The 19,619-nt window shown below is 44.3% G+C and overlaps 1 protein-coding gene across 1 annotated transcript; it reads left to right on the top strand.

Moving 5' to 3' along the window:
- Positions 1-139: 139 nt before the first annotated feature.
- f5 (coagulation factor V) lies at positions 140-19,492 on the top strand. The gene is made up of 26 exons (XM_064310351.1): positions 140-343; positions 1,260-1,342; positions 1,515-1,637; positions 2,402-2,614; positions 2,972-3,133; positions 3,612-3,833; positions 4,053-4,218; positions 4,317-4,497; positions 5,265-5,361; positions 5,671-5,876; positions 6,885-7,035; positions 7,170-7,382; positions 8,212-9,831; positions 10,004-11,000; positions 11,700-11,868; positions 12,565-12,801; positions 13,519-13,741; positions 14,024-14,203; positions 14,570-14,686; positions 14,832-14,903; positions 15,125-15,213; positions 17,427-17,576; positions 17,696-17,840; positions 18,643-18,794; positions 18,899-19,084; positions 19,206-19,492. Exons 1-26 carry the CDS (start codon positions 192-194, stop codon positions 19,350-19,352), a joined length of 6,453 nt encoding a protein of 2,150 aa, XP_064166421.1. The 5' UTR covers positions 140-191; the 3' UTR covers positions 19,353-19,492.
- Positions 19,493-19,619: the final 127 nt, after the last annotated feature.

Here is a 19,619-nt window from a genome sequence, read left to right as displayed (position 1 = left end):
TAAAGAAAATACTGTGGTATGTGACGTGAGGTTTGTCTGGAGAGGGGGGGCGTGTGTATGTGCGTGTGTTTGAGGCGGAGAGAGAGAGAGAGAGAGAGAGCTGATAAAGTGTGGGCTAAGCTCTTCTGGAGCGTTATAATCTCCTTGCCTCTCACCCTGCGAGGGCTTCACCTGGAGCTCCAAACTCAGACATGAGACCGTGCTCCCAGAGCGGGGCCCCCGTTCTCCTCGGCCTCCTGGGCCTCCTGGGCCTCCTGTCCCGCACAGTTCTGGCTCTGGAGAGGCGCTATTACATCGCCGCTGTGCACATAGACTGGAGCTACGCCGCGCCGGACGAGGGCAGGTAAACGCACTCTTTGGCCCTTTGAGGTGTGTGGTCACAAGCAGAATGTGAATAGAATGTGCTTGACTGAACGTTCTGATGTTGATGTAGCAAGCTCTGCTGGTAATCGAAAGCAATGGAGTTCTAGAACACTGACTTTGAATTTTGAATTTGAAAAAAAAAAAAAAAACCTACTCTTCAAAGGGTTAAAGTGTAGTTCTGTTTGGACGGATGTACAGGGTTTTTATATCAGCCTCATGAGACCATTCACTGGCATGTGCTTGGTGCATTCATCTTAATTTCCTGGAGTTAACTTTCAATTTCCTTTTCCAATTTCCCAGAACAAACATGAACTAGATTGAAATTGGTTTTTCAGTGCAATATTTCATTGTTGTGAATTTGCCTTTAATAAGCTGTTTTGCTGTTTCGTTACCAGGAGAATTGAATCAGTGATATATCAGGCATTTGCCATTTAATGTAGTTTTTGAAAATAATTATGGGGAGGAACTGTGGAATTTTATGTTGGTGAGATGGGACCTCTCTCACATTGCTGTTGTTTTTAAGGGATTAAAAACTGACTAAAACCTGACTGTTCCTCCCCTGCCCATGCCTTGACACAGCATGGAGCTCATGATCCATCACCCGGCTCCTCTAAACTGCACTATACTGAACCATACCATTTGATATTTTATTATTCCGGTTAGCTATCACCTCAACTGCCGCCGTTTGAGAGGTCTCTCCCCACTGGATTTTTTTTAAATTTATCTCATGTACTTTTGGGGGTTCAGGCCTGGTGATTGCTCTGTTTGCTCTTCTTGTCTTTTAGCTCTGTTGCTCTGTTTCTTGCCTTGCTGCTCTGTAAAGCGTCTTTGTGACAGTTCTCTGTTGTATTCACTATGTTCACTATGTATCACTGTTTTCCATCATTTTTTTGCAGCTCAGGCCCCACCTATAAGAAAGCGGTGTTCAGGGAATATGACGCTGATTTCAAACAGGCCAAGGCCCACCCACCATGGTTAGGTAAAGCCCTTTTGTGTCTTCGGCATTGTCAAAGAGACGTAGCACGTTTGTCCCATATATGTCAGTAACCAGTCTTTATTGATGGACAAGGAAATGTGTCCTCCATTCGGGACGCCATGGGGAACAGCTATGTTTGTATTCAGACACCTGTCTACCTGTCATTGTTTTCCAGGTCTGCTGGGGCCCACGCTGAGGGGGCAGGAAGGAGACGTCATCGTGGTCACGTTCAGAAACATGGCCGACAAGCCGTACAGCATCCATCCGCATGGAATAGCCTACGGGAAGAAGTCAGAGGGTGAGGGACCGCTGTGAGGTGGTGCGGTGATGGTGGGGAGACTTTTACATCCCCCCCCCCCGCAGAACATTTGGACTTCTTTTTCGCCTTTCCCCAAAACCCCAATCATTTGGAAGATGAACGTGGTGTCTTTCATTTTGTGGATTATTTTATTTTATTTTTTTTATTTTTTAAAGATTTGAGTGTAAAAATAGCACCATCTGAATATGCCAAGGTGGAGAATGTACCAGCCTGGTACCAGGCTCCATCTTTGCACATTTTCTACTTTATTAGCCTGGACCGCTGAGCTCCAGACCACATTAAGCAGGGTGTGGGCCTGATACCTTCATGAAATCTGCAGCTGTTCAGTGGCAAAAAAACATTGGTTCTCCCTGTATTTGAATGTTACTCATTCAGTTAAATACACAAATTGGGAAAAAAACAAACAGCCATGTTTGACTTCATTGGGTACACTTTAACCAGGACCGAATGTCCCAAGATGAGATGCTGAAGTCCACAGGTTCCTGTGCTTCATAGTTCTGAAGAATGGTTTGATTAAAAAAATACCTTAATTTCAATATTATTGAGAGTGTTCAAAAGAGAGAACTCAATATGTATGCACACACAACTTGGACACACACACACATACACACATATGAAAGTATGGTTGTGGATTGACAGTTAGATGTGAACAGAGCAAAGTTTAATGTGAAGGAGCTTTTTTTCCTGGGTTGATACTCAGATGGCAGAGTGAGTCCAACGTGGTCTGACTGTAACTTCCTCAGGTTCTCTGTACTTTGACAACACCTCCCTGTTTGAGAAGGAAGACGACCAGGTCCTGCCAGGGGAAGAGCACACATATTATTGGGAGGTGACCCCTGAGGTGACCCCAAAAGAGGAGGACCCCCCCTGTATTACATATAACTACATCTCCCACTACGACATCGTCAGAGACTACAACTCGGGACTGATTGGTACCATGCTGGTGTGTAAAGCAGGTATGGGCTTCTGAATGTCCTGCCTTGGACACAAGCTGACAATTCGCTGCAAAAAAACAAAAAATATGTCTACCTTAAAAAATGTTTTAGTTTTGTAATGTGTCTTAAAATCTTGTTTTTATGACTTTTGACTTTTTCGATGACAAAATATTACATTCACATTTACAATGTAACTACATTTACAGTTACATTTATTACTTGTTAACAGAGGGACAGACAGATAGACAGACAGACACAAAATGGTAGCTACCTGATGTTGATGGAGGTCATGAGAAAGTGGTTTTACTTTTAGCTTTAGCACCTGTCCGGCATGAAATCTGTCTCAGCAAATGTCACCCTCATCATTCACCTTTGTAGGTAGCCTCAATGACAAAGGAGAGCAGATTCATTTCTTCCAGGAGTATGTTCTCCTCTTCGGCGTGTTTAATGAAAGTAAGAGCTGGTACACAACAGAGAGCACGCCCCCTAGTGGCCCTGTGAAGTACACCATCAATGGCTACACCAATGGCGCCATACCTGGTAGGTCACAGAACAACACAGTCAAGAATGACCACACAGCGTGATGGTGTTTCCGGCTTTTCCATTTCATTGTTTAGTAACATTCCGGGTTCAGCTCTGAAAAATGTATTTTGTGTACTATGCGGTTATTATTTAACATGTGATATTGCTTGACATGCATATCTACAATGTAATATATATCCAGACTCATACATCCAGTCAATGGCTCTTGCTTGGCTGCTGTGTTCATGTTTGGAAGGTTTTACTGGGTTTTTTTTTTCTTATTGTGCCAGTCTAGCCACCTCTTAAATCCATCATAATCCCCAGGTTTATACTGAAGCCGCTGAACAATTTAAAATCACCATCAAAATGCATATCTCTTTCCCTTTAAAATAACCAAGGTGGTAAGGTGCGTACACCTGGGGTTGAAATATCTTGTGCCTGAGAGTGAGATCTTTGCTCCGTCTCCTTCTCGGCGCCCATCGCCCGTCCCCCCCAGGTCTGAAAGTCTGTGCCCACACCACGATGAGCTGGCACCTGCTGGGCATGAGCTCCCAGCCAGAGCTCTTCTCCGTCCACTTCAACGGGCAGGTGATGCTGCACATGGGGCACAGGGTCTCGTCTGTGGGGCTCATCAGCGGAACCGCCACCAGCGCCAACATGACCTGCTCCCACCCGGGCCGGTGGCTGCTGTCCTCGTACGTCAGCCGACACATGGAGGGTAAGGGCTAGGGTCAGCGGTGGAGAGCATCAGAGTTACTCTCAGGAGTACAAAATCACCAGTATGGCCAAAAAAGGCACTGAGGCCCATTTACTGTCACTAAGTGTAATATTCGCCGAAATATTATATTACCCATAGTAACTCAAAATGAATCCTAGGCAAAACCTCATACGATGTGCATAAAGCAGAAATATTATTGCTTTCTATGTCCAACTGCAGCTGGAATGCATGGATACCTGAATGTTCAGACCTGTGAGGGAATCGCTGCACCCATCCGAAAACTGACCATCCAACAGAGGATACAGAGTCAGGAGTGGACCTACTACATCGCCGCTGAGGAAGTCGTCTGGGACTACGCGCCCAACATGCCCGACTACATCGACAGGTGAGCTCAAGTGGGTTCCTGCTCTCATTTATGGTCCATGGAACGGTCCACAGAGATGGTCCCCCCTTACCTGCATTCTGTGCGTTACTGTCCCGCAGCGAATACAGGGCGAAATACCTGCGGAGCAGTCCGGATCGGATAGGCAGGAAGTACAAGAAGGCGGTCTTCACGCAGTACATGGACGACAAGTTCACAGCCAGGTTGGAGCACAAGCAGAGGAAGATGGAGACGGGGGTCCTGGGTCCCGTGATCAGAGCTCAGATCCGGGACGTGGTGAAGGTGCGATCCTCCGTGTCGAATTCTACTTTCTGTCAGATGTGGTTAATGGCTGTGTGGCCCTATCATGGTGCTTCTCCACTCTAGCTCCCCAGTGGTGGAACACAGAGGGTAGTCAATGTGAGGAATAGCCTGCCAGGTCATGTAGTGGAGGCAGAAACTCTGAGGGTTTTCAAGACTAGGCTTGATACAGTGTTAGATACTATCTGGTCTGTAGGTAATCAGAGCACTAATTTACTTAGGAAAATGGCAAGCATTGTTGGGCTCAATAGCCTGTTCTCGTCATTATGTTATGTTATGTTAAGTCCCTGTCCCTCTTCAAACCACTCCCTCATTACACATCTTCCGCCATGGTCTGAAGGCACATCTTTTCAGACTATGCCTGGACCTATAACTGTCACCACTCTGCGAATCATTTCACTTAAATTCCCCTCTTTCATGCCACTCATGTTACACGTACCTCCATTCCAGCACTTATTGAACCTAGTATTATGGTCCTAATGTTGTAGCTTGTACGGCCCCCTAGTTTGACTTAACATAGTCAAACTAGGTCAGAACAATGTTCACTGTGTGAACTGGACTGTGTTCTTGGCTATGAACAAAATGAATATTGTACCTTATCAAACCTGTGTTTTGTAGGTGTTCCAATGACCTTGATATGCACTTTTGTACATCGCTTTGGATAAAAGCCTTTAGCCGTCTGCTAAATTAATGTAATGCCAAGTATCAGTGAGGCAGCATCACCTTCAGTGTGCGGTCTGCCCCCGCAGATCGTCTTCAAGAACATGGCAAGTCGACCGTACAGCATCTACCCACACGGACTGACCATTAATAAAGCTGAAGAGGGGGCCAGCTATCCCGAGGGAGGTACGAACGTTCCCCTTCTGATTAGGCAACGCAGTCAACTCCACATTCCTTTAAAAACTGCCCGCATGGGGGTTTTCTATGACCTGTTTTCTATTGTCTGTTACCTCCACCTGTTTCTTTCATGATGTCAGCCAGCAGTGCATGTTTCCTATGTTATGTAACCTAATCATGATTTTACACCAGTGATGATGGATTTGTCTTGTTTGTGAAAGAAAAGCTTGAGCTTTACTGAAACATTGTTGTCTGCAGACGGCCTTCCTGGGAGCAGTATTGAGCACTGGGTGTTCCTTCCTTGTTTTTTTTTTCAAGGCAACCAGAGCAGTGCAGTGCAGCCGGGGGAGACTCGCACCTACGAGTGGAAGGTCCTGGAGGAAAACGAGCCCACCGGCAGTGACTCCAGGTGCCTGACCCGAATGTACCACAGTGCTGTGGACACGCCCAGGGACATCGCCTCTGGTCTCATTGGACCCCTTCTCATCTGTAAGAGCCAGTCCCTCAACAAGAAGAACATACAGGTAACCGGGACCCATATGGGCGGCAGTGTTGTATAGTGGGTAAAGAGTTGGCCTTGTAACCTAAAGGTCCCAGGTTCAATTCCCTGGTAGGACACTGCCATTGTACCATTGAGCAAGGTACTTAACCTGCAGTTGCTTCAGTATATATCCAGCTGTTTAATTGGATACAATGTAAAAAAAAAGTTGTGTCAGTCACTCTGGATAAGAGTGTCTGCTAAATGCTTGTAACATAAACCTGGATAAACACGATCATCTTGCATTTAAAACCTTTGTTTATTTGTTTTTATCTTGAGGGTGTTGTGGGAGTTGTGGTTTGCATCACAAATTACCATGGGATGTGAATCTTTCATTGGAGCTTGAAATCATTTTTCTGGAGGCATTTAAAAAAAAAAAACCTATGGAAAGTGTCCCTATATAGTTGTGTGGGTGTGTTTCTAAAAGCAAAACATGATGGGTGCCCTTATGCCAGTAGAAGTCTGCAAAAGTTCACAACGTAACCCACGTTTTGGATTATGGGAAATAGTTTGTTATCGCTATGTTCTGCTGTCACATGGTACCTGGGCGGCCATCACGGGGGGACAACAGCAGACGGATGAGTATTTGTTTTGGATTCAAATGCTTTTCTGTGCTCTGTTGATCTTGCCTGATGTAATTGAGCCTGCCAATATGACCAGAAGACAGGGTTTGCACTTTTTGGGAGTATTTCATTGGTTCCAATACACCAGACAAGATCAGTAAAGCATAGAAAAGTATTTGAATCCAAAACAAATACGTATTTTACCCAGGTCTGGACAACAGGGTACATTGTCTCTGGCCCCAGAGGGGGCAGCGGATTTGGGGGGCAAATGGTCTGTGAACTTGTGATAAATACTATTGTCCTAGGCCCGGGAATAATATATTGATACAATTTTGTCCCAGATCCAAGAATTTCCAAGCAGCCCTGCATAGAAGAACTCTACATGTTTTTTTTGTTGTTGATATGACAGTCAATAAACTTTGCTTTGACAGCTGAAGGCTGACAAGGAGCAGCAGGCAGTTCTGGCTGTTTTTGATGAGAACAAAAGTTGGTACATTGAGGACAACATCAAGTCTTACTGTGGTGACCCTTCAAAAGTGAACAAAGCAGACCCGGAATTTTACAGCTCAAATGTCATGCATTGTGAGTATCATTATGCTCAGCTGGTTTCAGTTCAGATTTATAGGTATGAATTTTTTTGAGTGTTAAGTGTTCCTTCTATTCCTTAATTTCTATTTCAACCTGATTGAATTTTTTTTTTGTTTTCATCTCGATAGCAATAAACGGCTACGTATATGACAGCGGGCAGGTTCTGGGGTTTTGCAATGGCGAGATAGTGACCTGGCACATGTCCAGCGTCGGAGACCAGGACCACATTCAGACCGCCACCTGGCACGGTCACAGTTTCGAGCTGAACGACGGAACCGAGGACATCCTGAGCCTCTTTCCCATGTCTGGAGAGACCATCACCATGAACATGGATAATATTGGTGAGTCAGTCGTCATGTAGCGCTTGATAAGCGCTATATAAATGCGTCACGTACCACTTACTTGACAAGGTCATTATAAGCCCACTTTCTGGCAGCCATTAATGTGCACCAAGGATTCTTCAACAAAATACTGAACTGCCACAATATATTGGGAAATATGTGGCAAATGTGATGGTAATATATTTAGCTGCAGTTTAATGTATTGCAATGTCTTGAAATGGCAATAATTTGCATATTTGCCTTTAGATTGTGAAGTGTACTGATAATATATGTATTTTAACATGTTTTCAAACCTATTCAGTTAGTATGCCTAGCATACCTAGGGACAGGGATGCAGATAGAGGGGGACAACTGGGACTCTTTGTCCCGGGCCCAGGATAAGGGGTGTCACTATATTTAATTTGTTAGAAAATGTATTTGTGTGGGGAGGCCCTCCCAATATATTTTGTCCTGGGCCTAAGTGGTCCTGTATACCCCACCATGCAATCTATCACAGATTTCCTTAGTTAGTTTTTGTAATTGGGTTCACAAGTAGTCATTTCATTCATTGTTTTATTCATATTTCTATTTTTTTCATTTTCCATAACAGCTTCTCTTGGCAAGAAAAATTTGAATTATTGCCGTAGGGAAAGTCTTGTCATTTAAGGCTGACCTTAAACAACTACTGATCTGTAAAGATAAAATAATTTTTAAGGAGACCCGTTGATTGTTTTAGAGAAAAGTGCTTTTGGTGAACTCTGTTCATTAGAAAATAGCATTCAATTGTGCTTAGCTAATGCATATCTGGAATTCAACAGCCTGTCAATGCTAATGATATCTTCTCCTGTAGGCCACTGGCTCATGTCATCATTAAACTCCTATGAGGCCAAAGAGGGAATGAGATTGAAGTTCAAAGACCTCGAGTGCTACAGAGACTATTATTACGAAGACACTGATAAAGCTGAGGCAGAGTTTTCTGTGAATATATGGCAGCCCGAGGACATGCAGAAACTAAAGGAACAGGAAGAAAGAAGGAAGGAGGAAGAAAAAATGAAGAAGAATGTGAGAGAACCAGCGGAACCTGACAAGTTCACGGCGTACTATGCGGAAGAACTCGGATTTGACCTTCGGACGTTCAAAAACAAATCGCAAGGACCGGCAGACGATGTGGAATTGTTGGACCTTACTCTGTTTGATTATAGTGATCAGGTCTACCCAACTAAAAACACTACTGAGAATCAAAGTCTCTCTTCCTCTACCACCTCACAGAACCAAACACGCCCAGTACTAGGGTCTGAAAAGATACCAACAAATTTGTCATTGGCCGAGGGGGCAACGGTTGATGAAAATGTAACGATGGTAGGATCATTTAACGGAAGTAGGAATATGACAAGGAAACTGAATGAAACTGCAGGTCATTTGCGTGCTAATGTTAAAAATGCACTCACTAATGACACTGTGGCTGAGACGACCAAGCTGCATGTGCAGAGAGATCGAACTGTCGCGTTAACCCTGGAGACCAACATCACCGGCCAGATCACTCACGCTGTGGAGAGTGTAGCAAATGCGACGTTGCTAAGCCAGCTGAATGGGAGCTCTGGAGTGAACCAGAGAGAAACCACTCCAGATCCAGCAAGCACCTCACACACGCGGAACACAACAGCAAAGGTGTCCGAGGACAGAACCACAGGGATCACTTCCTTCTCCTACGCAGTGCCCCTGTCAAAGCTTCCCTCCCACAGCACTCTGGTAGAGATGGACAATGCGGACAAAGAAGACTTTGTGTTGCTGGATGGTGGTGGGGCCTCTGTGGAAATCCACACTGATAATGACAAAGTGATGGTGATAAACCACCAGGACCATCCTAAAGCTGGAGTGCTGTATAGCATCTCCCCTGCTCTCACCTTCCCTGATGAGCATCAGAAGACATTGCTGGGTTCAGAGGGCGCCATGTTGAATTCAGAAAATACGGCGTGCAACGGCAGCTGTCCTAAAGAGTTGAACACCACCGGACCTGCAGTTGAAATTCACAACATTAATGGTACAAACAATGGAAACCTATCTGTGAAAATCAGTAACAGCACTGCGCAAATGAACTATACCCTGCTTGTGGAGGCAACCTCAATGCCAGGTGTGAACAGAACGGATTACGCTTCTGTAAGAAGCCCGGCGCTTCTGAAACCACAGTCAGACAATGAAACGTCCCCTGAGACTGTAGCGTCAACCTCACAGGATGAGGTTGTTCAGGATGTTGGAAACAAAGCTCCTAGTTTTGAGCACATTTACACATTGGAGGAGCCCAGCTCTGAAAGAGAGAACGGCTCCTCTATAATTCTGGGTATAAATGTTACACTTTCCCCCTCCTTAACGAACGTCTCATCATCACAGAATTACACAGAGGTAATTTCGGGTAGAAACGTTACATTTTCCCCTGGCTTGACAAACATCACATCGCCCCAGAATTACACAAGTAATTGGGTGCTTTAATTTCCTACTTGACAAATCCAGCCAGAATACAGAGGAATTTCGTGAAATTACATTTTCCCCTGGCTTGACAACATCACATGCCCCAGAATACACAGAGTAATTCGGGAGAACTTTACATTTCCGGCTTGACAACATCACATCGCCAAATTACACAGAGGTAATTTCGGGTAGAAACGTTACATTTTCCCCTGGCTTGACAAACATCACATCGCCCCAGAATTACACAGAGGTAATTTCGGGTAGAAACGTTACATTTTCCCCTGGCTTGACAAACATCACATCGTCCCAGAATTACACAGAGGTAACTTCGGGTAGAAACGTTACATTTTCCCCTGGCTTGACAAACATCACATCGTCCCAGAATTATACAGATGTGTCTCGAGAGGTAGGGCACATCGGGGATCCCCACGTAGGCAATGTCTCCTTTGCAGTTTTGGGGTCCTCCTCGGAATCTGAGGAGGACCTCCACAGCAGTTCAAAGCAGAACATGTCCGAGAGCCGAGAGGAAGTGGTGATCTACCTGAAGAACAACACCAAGGAGGCCATCCTCACCGAGTCCCTGGATCTCCAGAAGGAGCACTGGAGTTATGACGGTGGACACCAGCTGGTGCCCATGGAGGTTCCCGGAAACATGACCAAGTACACCAGAGATGAGCCCAAGTCGAGCGGGAACGACTCAAACACCAAACGAGAGGATGAACGCAAGAAGAAGGGCAAAAAAAGAAAGTGGCCCGCAAGTACAAACAACATGAAAACGAGGAAGAAGAAGGTCTACAAGGCCCAGCCCAGCAGCGGGATCTCTCCAAGGGGCCGCAAGCCTCCCGCGCTCACCCCCAGGGGTTCCAGGCCCATCACCAGCGAGGAGGACCTGTCCTCAAAGTCCATCGTTATAGGGGTGCCGAGACGGGATTTCAACGACTATGACTTATTCGTACTGCAGACGAATGAAGATCCCTATCACAATATTCCTCAAGACAACCCCGGGGATGAATACGAGTACGTAGATTACAAAGACCCGTACAGCCAGCCCAACGACTTAAAAGATATGGATGACTCTACGAAGTACCTTTTAAAAGTGGCGGGAGAGAACGCGAAGACTTACTTCATTGCCGCGGAAGAAGTTGAATGGGATTACGCAGGATACGGGCAAAGGTACTCCATGGCAATGGGCTTTTCAGACTCACTTTACCCATTTTGTATTTATGAAAGGACAGGAGCATTCACTTATACTCAGCGAATATATAATCTGCAAAGATATAGATTTTTTTGTATTTAATAACTAAAAACATGATATAACAGTAATATCTTGAAAATTTTGAAAGTGATACTGCACCAAGAAATGCTAAATTGATTAATATTTTAATCATCGCAGATTTTTACCATGCTCACTTTTTCAAAAAAGATGCATTGAATTTTTCTCTTTTTTTGGTTTCACGCTTAGTCAAAATAATTTCTGTTAATAATAATGAGTCATATTTTTTTTGCAAGAAAAATCCCTTAGTAATTGATGCATGTTTTGAACTTGTGGTAAAGTTGAATTTTCTGAAATGTGAACTGTTGCTTGAACAGCACACAGTTATCAATTGCAATCATTACTTTTCATTCTATTCTAACAATTAATTGAGTTTCAAAGTCTTCATCTGGAATTAATTTACTGCAGTAGTACATGTTTAATCTTTATCAGACTATCTATGCCCATTGCTGATCTCCACCATAATGGTAGTGGAACATTCATACATTTCACTGAAGTGGTCTGTCTGCATGTCTCAATGATGTACCTCTGCCAATCAGGAGAACTCAATTGTCCCTTGCCCTTGACCCCTATGCTTAAACCTTATTTCCTTTTTTCAGGAGACAGGAGAGAACGAACATTAATGATAAGCCAACGCAGTTCACTAAAGTTGTCTTCCGGAGCTACCTGGATAGCTCCTTCAACACCCCAGAGAACAGAGGAGAGGTGGATGAACACCTCGGACTGCTGGGTCCGATCATAAAGGCTGAGGTCGACCAGACCATCGTGGTACGTCGATACACCACTGTGATGTATTTGACAGGCCGTGTAAAAAAATTGCTACTTTTTTTTCTATTTTTTTTTACACAGAAATACAGTTAAATACCATTAAACATACTGGTTGCAGTTCCCTAGGTAAATCTTATTCTGATCACAGTATATTGAAGAAAAATGTATTACGCTATTTGTATGTATTTATTACGATTTATTAGTATATTGTCTTACCACTAATGAAAAAAAGCTTGCAAGCTTGTGTGCGGTTCATTTCACAACTACATGTGAGATTTAATGGTGGTACGTTGGAAAGCACTAAAATTTGCATTGGCAAAGACAGCATTACACGTCCGTGACCTCTAAAGCAATATGATTTACCAGGATTCAATTAGTCACAGTGCTGAAAGTTAAAGGGGCAGAGCATTATAAACTCTCTGTATAAAGAGTATGCATTCAGTATGTGGGCTTGTACAATCTTCCAACTATCACAGTGATTCACTGTGCAGTACATTTTTGAGGAAGCTTTCAGTGGGAATTTTCAAAGTGTGAAAATGTGTGTTGTATTTTAGAAAGACAAATGCAATACTTTAAAGGAGACCCTCGTGTAAAGTGAATTCACACCTCAGGATATCACACTACATTCCTATATATGCGCACACATTTTATCTGGGTGACTATGAATATGATTTAATCGCTTTCTGTGTTCCCCAGGTTGTTTTTAAAAACCTGGCCAGCAGACCGTATTCGTTGCATTCCCACGGCGTTTCCTACACAAAGCAAACGGAAGGTCTGAAGTACGATGACGACTCTACTCACTGGTATAAGATGGATAATGAGGTTCAGCCTGATAGCACATACACTTACATCTGGAAGGCGGATATAAAGTTTGGGCCGAAGTCTGATGATTCGGACTGCAGGACGTGGGCCTATCATTCTGGTGTGAATCCAGTGAGTACTGTGTATACTGTCCATAAAGGGTGCCCTTCGTGCTGAGAAAATTTAGACCATCACAGCACTGGTCTAAATAGAGTCGTGTCATTTTATAATTTGATTTCAGAAATTGATTTCTATCATGTTTTAATACAGCGCAAAACAGATTGTATTCCAGTTCATATATATTATTCTAGCAATTTAAAATGCAAACACTGGAAAATCTGTCTTTGCAGACTACAGCTCAGTGTTACCAATGCTATTGTTAGCTTTGCAAGCTCCAGCTCAGTGTTACCAATGCTAATGTTAGCTTTGCAGGCTATAGCTCAGTGTTACCAATGCTAATGTTAGCTTTGCAGGCTAAAGATTTGCTCCCCCTTTATCGCATAGGTCTCGATGCATGCACACTGATGGTGGAACTTTTATGATTGGTACTTTTATATTGTTACTATCTCTAGCTCTAGTGGTGTTAGCTTTTCATGTGGAATATGCTTTTTACCCTTTGGCAAAAAAAAAAAAAAAAAAAACATCTGCGAAATGACTAAATTGTAGTTATCAAAACTGTATTAGTACACATGCTTTAAGATCAAATGTAATTCGTTGGAATATACTGATCGATATTCAAAATATATTTTACTGGTAGCACTTCTTTTTTTGAACGTACGGTTCCTGATAATTTCCTGTTATCTTTGGAAATGGGATGGTGAATGGGACTCATTCCGCTTTCGTTCGCAGGAGAAGGACATACACTCAGGGCTGATCGGGCCCCTGCTGGTCTGCCGCAAGGGGACTCTGGAGAAGGACCAGGAGTTGGCCAAGATGCGCGACTTCGTCCTTCTCTTCATGACGTTCGACGAAACCAAGAGCTGGTATTACGAGAGGAACATGGAGAAGATGCAGAGGAAACACAGGAGGGCCGTGCTGGACCCCCAGTTCACACAGAACATCCATTTCCCTGGTACAACACCTTCTGAACTGTGGTTGTTTTATTGCCTTTTTATGCTTGTCATTTCTGGAAATAAATCATACTTAATTATTCATTATGATATCAGTGTTAATTAACAAGGCATATTCAGTAGATATAGCCATCGCAATTAAGTAAATGAAAATTGTACTGAAACTTACTCAAAATGTTATAAAATAATTACTTTCCTAGCAAAACTGCATTAGATGAAGACTTTGGGGAAATATGGGCATCTTGTAAAATTGGATTGTATCATAAATTAAATTGTTTTTCCAGCCATAAATGGAATTATATTCAGTCTGAAAGGACTCAGGATGTACACCACGAAGCTGGTCAGGTGGCACCTAATTAACATGGGGTCTCCAAAGGACTTCCACAGCATTCATTTCCATGGACAGACCTTCTTGGACAAACAGACGAAGGACCACCGCCAAGGAGTCTTCCCACTGCTTCCCGGTTTGTTGTGATCACTGTATCTCCCTCTCTCCCTCTCTCCCTCCGTTCCTCTCTCTGTCTCCCTCCCTACCCCTCTCTCTCTCTCTCTATCTCTCTTCTTTCTCCCTCCCTATCTCTCTCTCTCTCTCTCTCTCTCTCTCTCTCTCTCACTCCCTCACTCTGTCACAGCTTTTAAGTTCCTGGACATTATATGCCTTATGTAACCTGTAATATGAAACACTGCCCTGACTATTTGATTTAAAAAAAGATGTTGTGCGTATTTAATATTTTCCTGCTTAATTTGGGGCTGGTTTCTTAAAGAGCCGTTTCTCTGTCTCATGCGTTCGGTGCCCTTCTGCCCTTCTCACTTCGGTCTTCTCCCCCCAGGCGGCTTTGCGGATTTGGAAATGGAGCCTTCGAAGCCTGGCCTGTGGCAGCTGGAGACGGAGGTGGGGGACCTGCAGCAGAGGGGGATGCAGACGCTGTTCCTGGTTATAGATGAGTGTAAGGGCAAAACTCCCAAACAGCCCCCCCCCCCGCGACTCATTAAGAGACTGATAAATGCACCGGTCAGTGTGGAATGCTGGTTGCCTTTCCCGAGGGCCTCAGATTTGAATTCTTTGTTGTTTTTTTCCCCTCCGTTTGGCAGCCTGTGCACATCCACTGGGCCTCATCTCGCAGAGTGTGAAAGACTCACAGATCACAGCCTCTCACTACACAGGTACGAAATGTTTTACCTCCATCGCATGTTTTTGTGTGTGTGTGTGTGTGTGTGTGTGTGTCTCTCTTTTACCTGGAGCCGGTCAGAAATATTTCATGTTCATATACTTTTGAATGAATCAGGCCAAATGATCTTGGGTATTCTCATGAAAACTACTCAGTCACTGTCAGATGGACTGAGTGGCTGCTGTACTCTGTTTCTCATCTATGTTTTTGTTGAAGGAGAGTGGAAACCACATTTGGCAAGGCTTCAGAACTCAGGTAAATACAACGCTTGGAGTACTGACCAGGACGATGGAAACTGGATCCAGGTACGCTAAAAAGGCAACTTCCTGGTTGATCTTTGACAAAATAAGATTTTGGGGAAATTATGGGATATTTGTATAGATGTGTATTGATTTAAAATCTGATGGGAAATTTGTGTAGATTTATAATCTGTTGGGATATTTGTATAGATGTGTATAGATTTAGAATCTGATGGGAAATTTGTGCAGATTTATAATCTGTTGGGATATTTGTATAGATGTGTATAGATTTAGAATCTGATGGGAAATTTGTGCAGATTTATAATCTGATGGGATATTTGTATAGATTTAAAATCTGATGGGAAATTTGTGTAGATTTATAATCTGTTGGGATATTTGTATAGACGTGTATAGACTCAAAATCTGATGGGAAATTTGTGTAGATTTATAATCTGATGGGATATTTGTGTTGGTGTGTGCAGATTTATAATATGATGAGATATCTATATAGATATGTGTCGTTTTATAATTTTGCCTTACATGTTGAAGTACATGTTGAATGACTAAGGTAGTGATACCGTTTTTCATATGAAAGCTATCTGTCCTCCAAATGTCATTAGTTAATTTGGTAAAATTGCACAAAGTACTTGCACAAATGACAAAGCATGCGCAACCAAGGGATTACACAACCAGTTGACCTGACCGCAAGTGCTTGACACTCACAATGAAACATGACATTTGGGATTTGGACTGTGTGGCAAACACGCCTGCCACAGGCCACCGAAGTGGCTTTCCTTGGGGCCCTCCAGCACAGAGACACAGGGAGATGATGTTCCAACAGTCCAGCTTTATTTACAAGGGTCGGCAAGATGTTATAGTCGAGGAGCAGATGTTAACTGTCATGACAGAGCTCTCCCCGTGTGAGTGGGGATGGCAGATTTAACCTGTGCGCAGTGATTACCTCACTATGCACAGGTGCAGCCACTCCTGTTCCTGGGTCCAATTAGCCTGGCCAACTATCTAATTCTATCCAATTATCCAATTGGCCAGGTCTAATTAGCTTGACTCAGGGCAGGTGTGGCTGCTTAAACCAGCCATCCTCACACCACATACCCCCAACGCCAAACTGAGGCCAGGGACAATCCCTGGCTGAAGCCTACCCCCCCTACCACCCCCGCACTCCCAACAAAGCAAAAGACAAAAAACAAAATAAACACTCCACTAAAGAGTCAGGGTGGGTGGCCCCGGAACAGTCCAGTACATGCTGTGACCCTCCCCCGGACGACAAGGCAGCCCTTCTTCCTCCTCCCTCCCGGAGCACAGGAAGTCCTGGGCTGTTCTGCTTGCGGGTGGGGCCGTCACCGGCTTGGGCTGTTCCAGGGGCTGTGGTGGGGTGGCTGGGCTGGTGGGCTGGTGGGCTGGTGGGCTGGCCTTCTTGTGGCGCTGGGGACCAGGAACCCTCGTGGCTGTGGTGGCCGCCAGTCGGCTCTGCTGGCGGGCGGCTGCAAGCTTACCCCCTCATGGGCTCCGGGCAAACCAACCAGGCCAAAAACAACAAACTAAAACAACAAACGGACCAAAAAAGGAAGCAAAACGGCGTGGCCACCGCTCGTGCGCCGCCCGTAGCTGACCCGCCTTCCTGGCCAGGTCCAGCTCCCCAGCATCCCAGCTGAGGATTGCTTCCTTCCCCTCCGTTGTCATTTCCCGCTCCCTGCTTCTGGCCTGGAGGATCCGCCCGAAGCCCTGTCGGGAACACCTCAGCCGCCCCTCCTCCATTGTGCTTCCTGGCTGGCCCTCCTGTGCCTCTTTCCTGTGCCGAAGAAGCCCCACGTTGGGCGCCACTGTGGCAAACACGCCTGCCACAGGCCACCGAAGTGGCTTTCCTTGGGGCCCTCCAGCACAGACACAGGGAGATGATGTTCCAACAGTCCAGCTTTATTTACAAGGGTTGGCAAGATGTTATAGCCGAGGAGCAGATGTTAAAACTGTCATGACAGAGCTCTCCCCGTGTGAGTGGGGATGGCAGATTTAACCTGTGCGCAGTGATTACCTCACTACGCACAGGTGCAGCCACTCCTGTTCCTGGGTCCAATTAGCTTGGCCAATTATCTAATTCTTAACCAATTATCCAATTGGCCAGGTCTAATTAGCTTGACCCAGGGCAGGTGTGGCTGCTTAAACCAGCCATCCCCACACCACAGACTGGTTTTTGCCCCTGTAGGGGAAACTAAGGGGAAACTTGACCATGTCTGCCCCCACCCCCCCACCCCCACCCCTAGGTGGACTTTCAGAGGCCGGTGGTGATCAGCAAAGTGGCCACACAGGGTGCAAAGCAGCTGTTCACCTCTCACTATGTGGAGAAGTACACAATCTCCTACAGCACCGACAGGAGGAAGTGGACTGTCTACAAAGGGATCAGCAACAGAAAGGTGAGTGATCCTCGAGCCATCGCGAACGCGACCGTGCGTCACTGTGCGCGATCGATGGAACGGGAAGTGCATTCACGGGTAACATTGTAATGTTTCGTTTTTTTTTGTTCCCTCTCCAGACCTTTACGGCGAATGAAAATTATCACGAGGTCAAAGAAAACACCTTCTTCCCTCCTTTGATTGGTCGTTTTGTTCGTCTCATTCCCACCCAATCCTATAATAGGCCAACGGTGCGCCTGGAGTACTATGGATGTGAACTGGACGGTATGTTATGGACTTGACAAGAAATCACGCTTTCCCTTATTTTCCATTCTATGAATTGGCTCGTTTTTATTTTACAGATGTAAGCATTCATACAGACACCTTACAAAGCAAGGGAGTGTAATAGCTTGCCTTTGTAGGTGAATGAAAAGCCTGTTTGATAATCTGTGTCCTAAAAAAACTGGGAAGGTGATTTCAGGAACTACAGATTTTGTGTCACAGTGACAAATATTATAAAGTTAAAGTGATAAAAAGAAGTAAAGAATGACGCTTGAATCGATCTTTTCTCTTTAGAGACTCTAAATGCCAAATGCTGCCATGCAATCTGGCTTTCTAGTAGAATAAAAGTTCTTCAGGGAAGGATGTACACCTCAAGCGCTTTCTGCTCCCTGGCTTGGCCATATATTTTTGACAGTTCATTGCACACTTGCCACACAAATATATATTTTAAAACCAAAGCCCTTTTTTTTTTTTTTACCGTTTGCAAAATATGTACTCACATGACAATGCTATTGCTAAAAATGAAATATACATTTTTTAAAACTGATATTCACTCATCTATTTATGTTTTACCAGTAATGTTATTGGGTGTACAGTGCTGTGCATAAATATTTGGACAGTGACATTGTTTTTATTGTTTTGGCTCTGTACTCCAGCACACTGGATCGACACAAAACAACGGATAATGGAGATTTACCTGTTGAATGTAGTCTATAATTGTGTCACTGTCCACAGACTTATGCACTGCACTGTATATTGAGCATTGTCATGGCAATGCGTTAATCGTATTTTTATATATCGGCAGGATGCTCTGTGCCTTTGGGAATGGAGAGTGGGCGGATCAGTGACCTTCAGATCACAGCCAGCTCTGTGGCTTCCAGCTGGTTCACTGGCCCCTGGCAACCTTGGTTCGCTCGTCTCAATAAACAAGGGGCGGTCAATGCCTGGCAGGCCAAGGTAGCTGCACGCAATCATTATCCTGTGCTGCATGATGCATTGCTGGTAGACTCTCATCTCCACCTCTGTAATCAACTAATATCCCTTTTTTTTTGCATCAACAGACAAACAACATGCAGCAGTGGCTACAGGTTGAACTGAAGGACGTAAAGAAAATCACTGGCATTGTTACCCAGGGCGCCAAGTCCATGGGCACAGAGATGTACGTGACAGAATATACCATAGAATACAGCAAAGATGGAAAAACCTGGATAAAATACAAGGAGGATGAAGATGACTTTGATCAGAAGGTTTGTGATAAAGTTGGTCCTTTCTTTCATTTACCTGGGGAATAACCTCTGTTGGTGCAGTATCTGCGCAGTCTGGCTCAACAATCTGTTTGAACCAATGTGGTTATTTTAATCCATACAGATATTTCCTGGAAACGAGGACAACAACGGCCACATGAAAAACTACATCTACCCTCCAATCTTTTCACGGTTCATAAGAATTATCCCTCGACGGTGGCAGAAAACAATCACCATGAGAATTGAATTGCTTGGGTGTGATTTTGAATAAGGATATGCGGAGCAGTATATTTCACCACATATCCATACATGCTCATTTTTATACACAGATTATAAATCCAGGTTTTATTTTTACAAGTTTTGGATGCCTCCCTCCCCATTCCTTTTTTTAAATTTAGCTGTGAGCATAATTCCAGGTGAATGTGTAAATATGTAAGTACTCTATACAATCACAGTCAATAAACTATTATTGTACACACACATTTTCTGTTGAGTCCTGCACCATTGCTGCCTCTGATGTTTTTGCACAGTTGTATAT

The sequence above is a fragment of the Anguilla rostrata genome, chromosome 15, assembly GCF_018555375.3.
Source record: "Anguilla rostrata isolate EN2019 chromosome 15, ASM1855537v3, whole genome shotgun sequence".
Taxonomy (NCBI): Eukaryota; Metazoa; Chordata; class Actinopteri; order Anguilliformes; family Anguillidae; genus Anguilla; species Anguilla rostrata.
The sequence above is the reverse complement of the archived record's forward strand: the minus strand, read 5'-3'. Positions and strand labels throughout refer to the sequence as shown.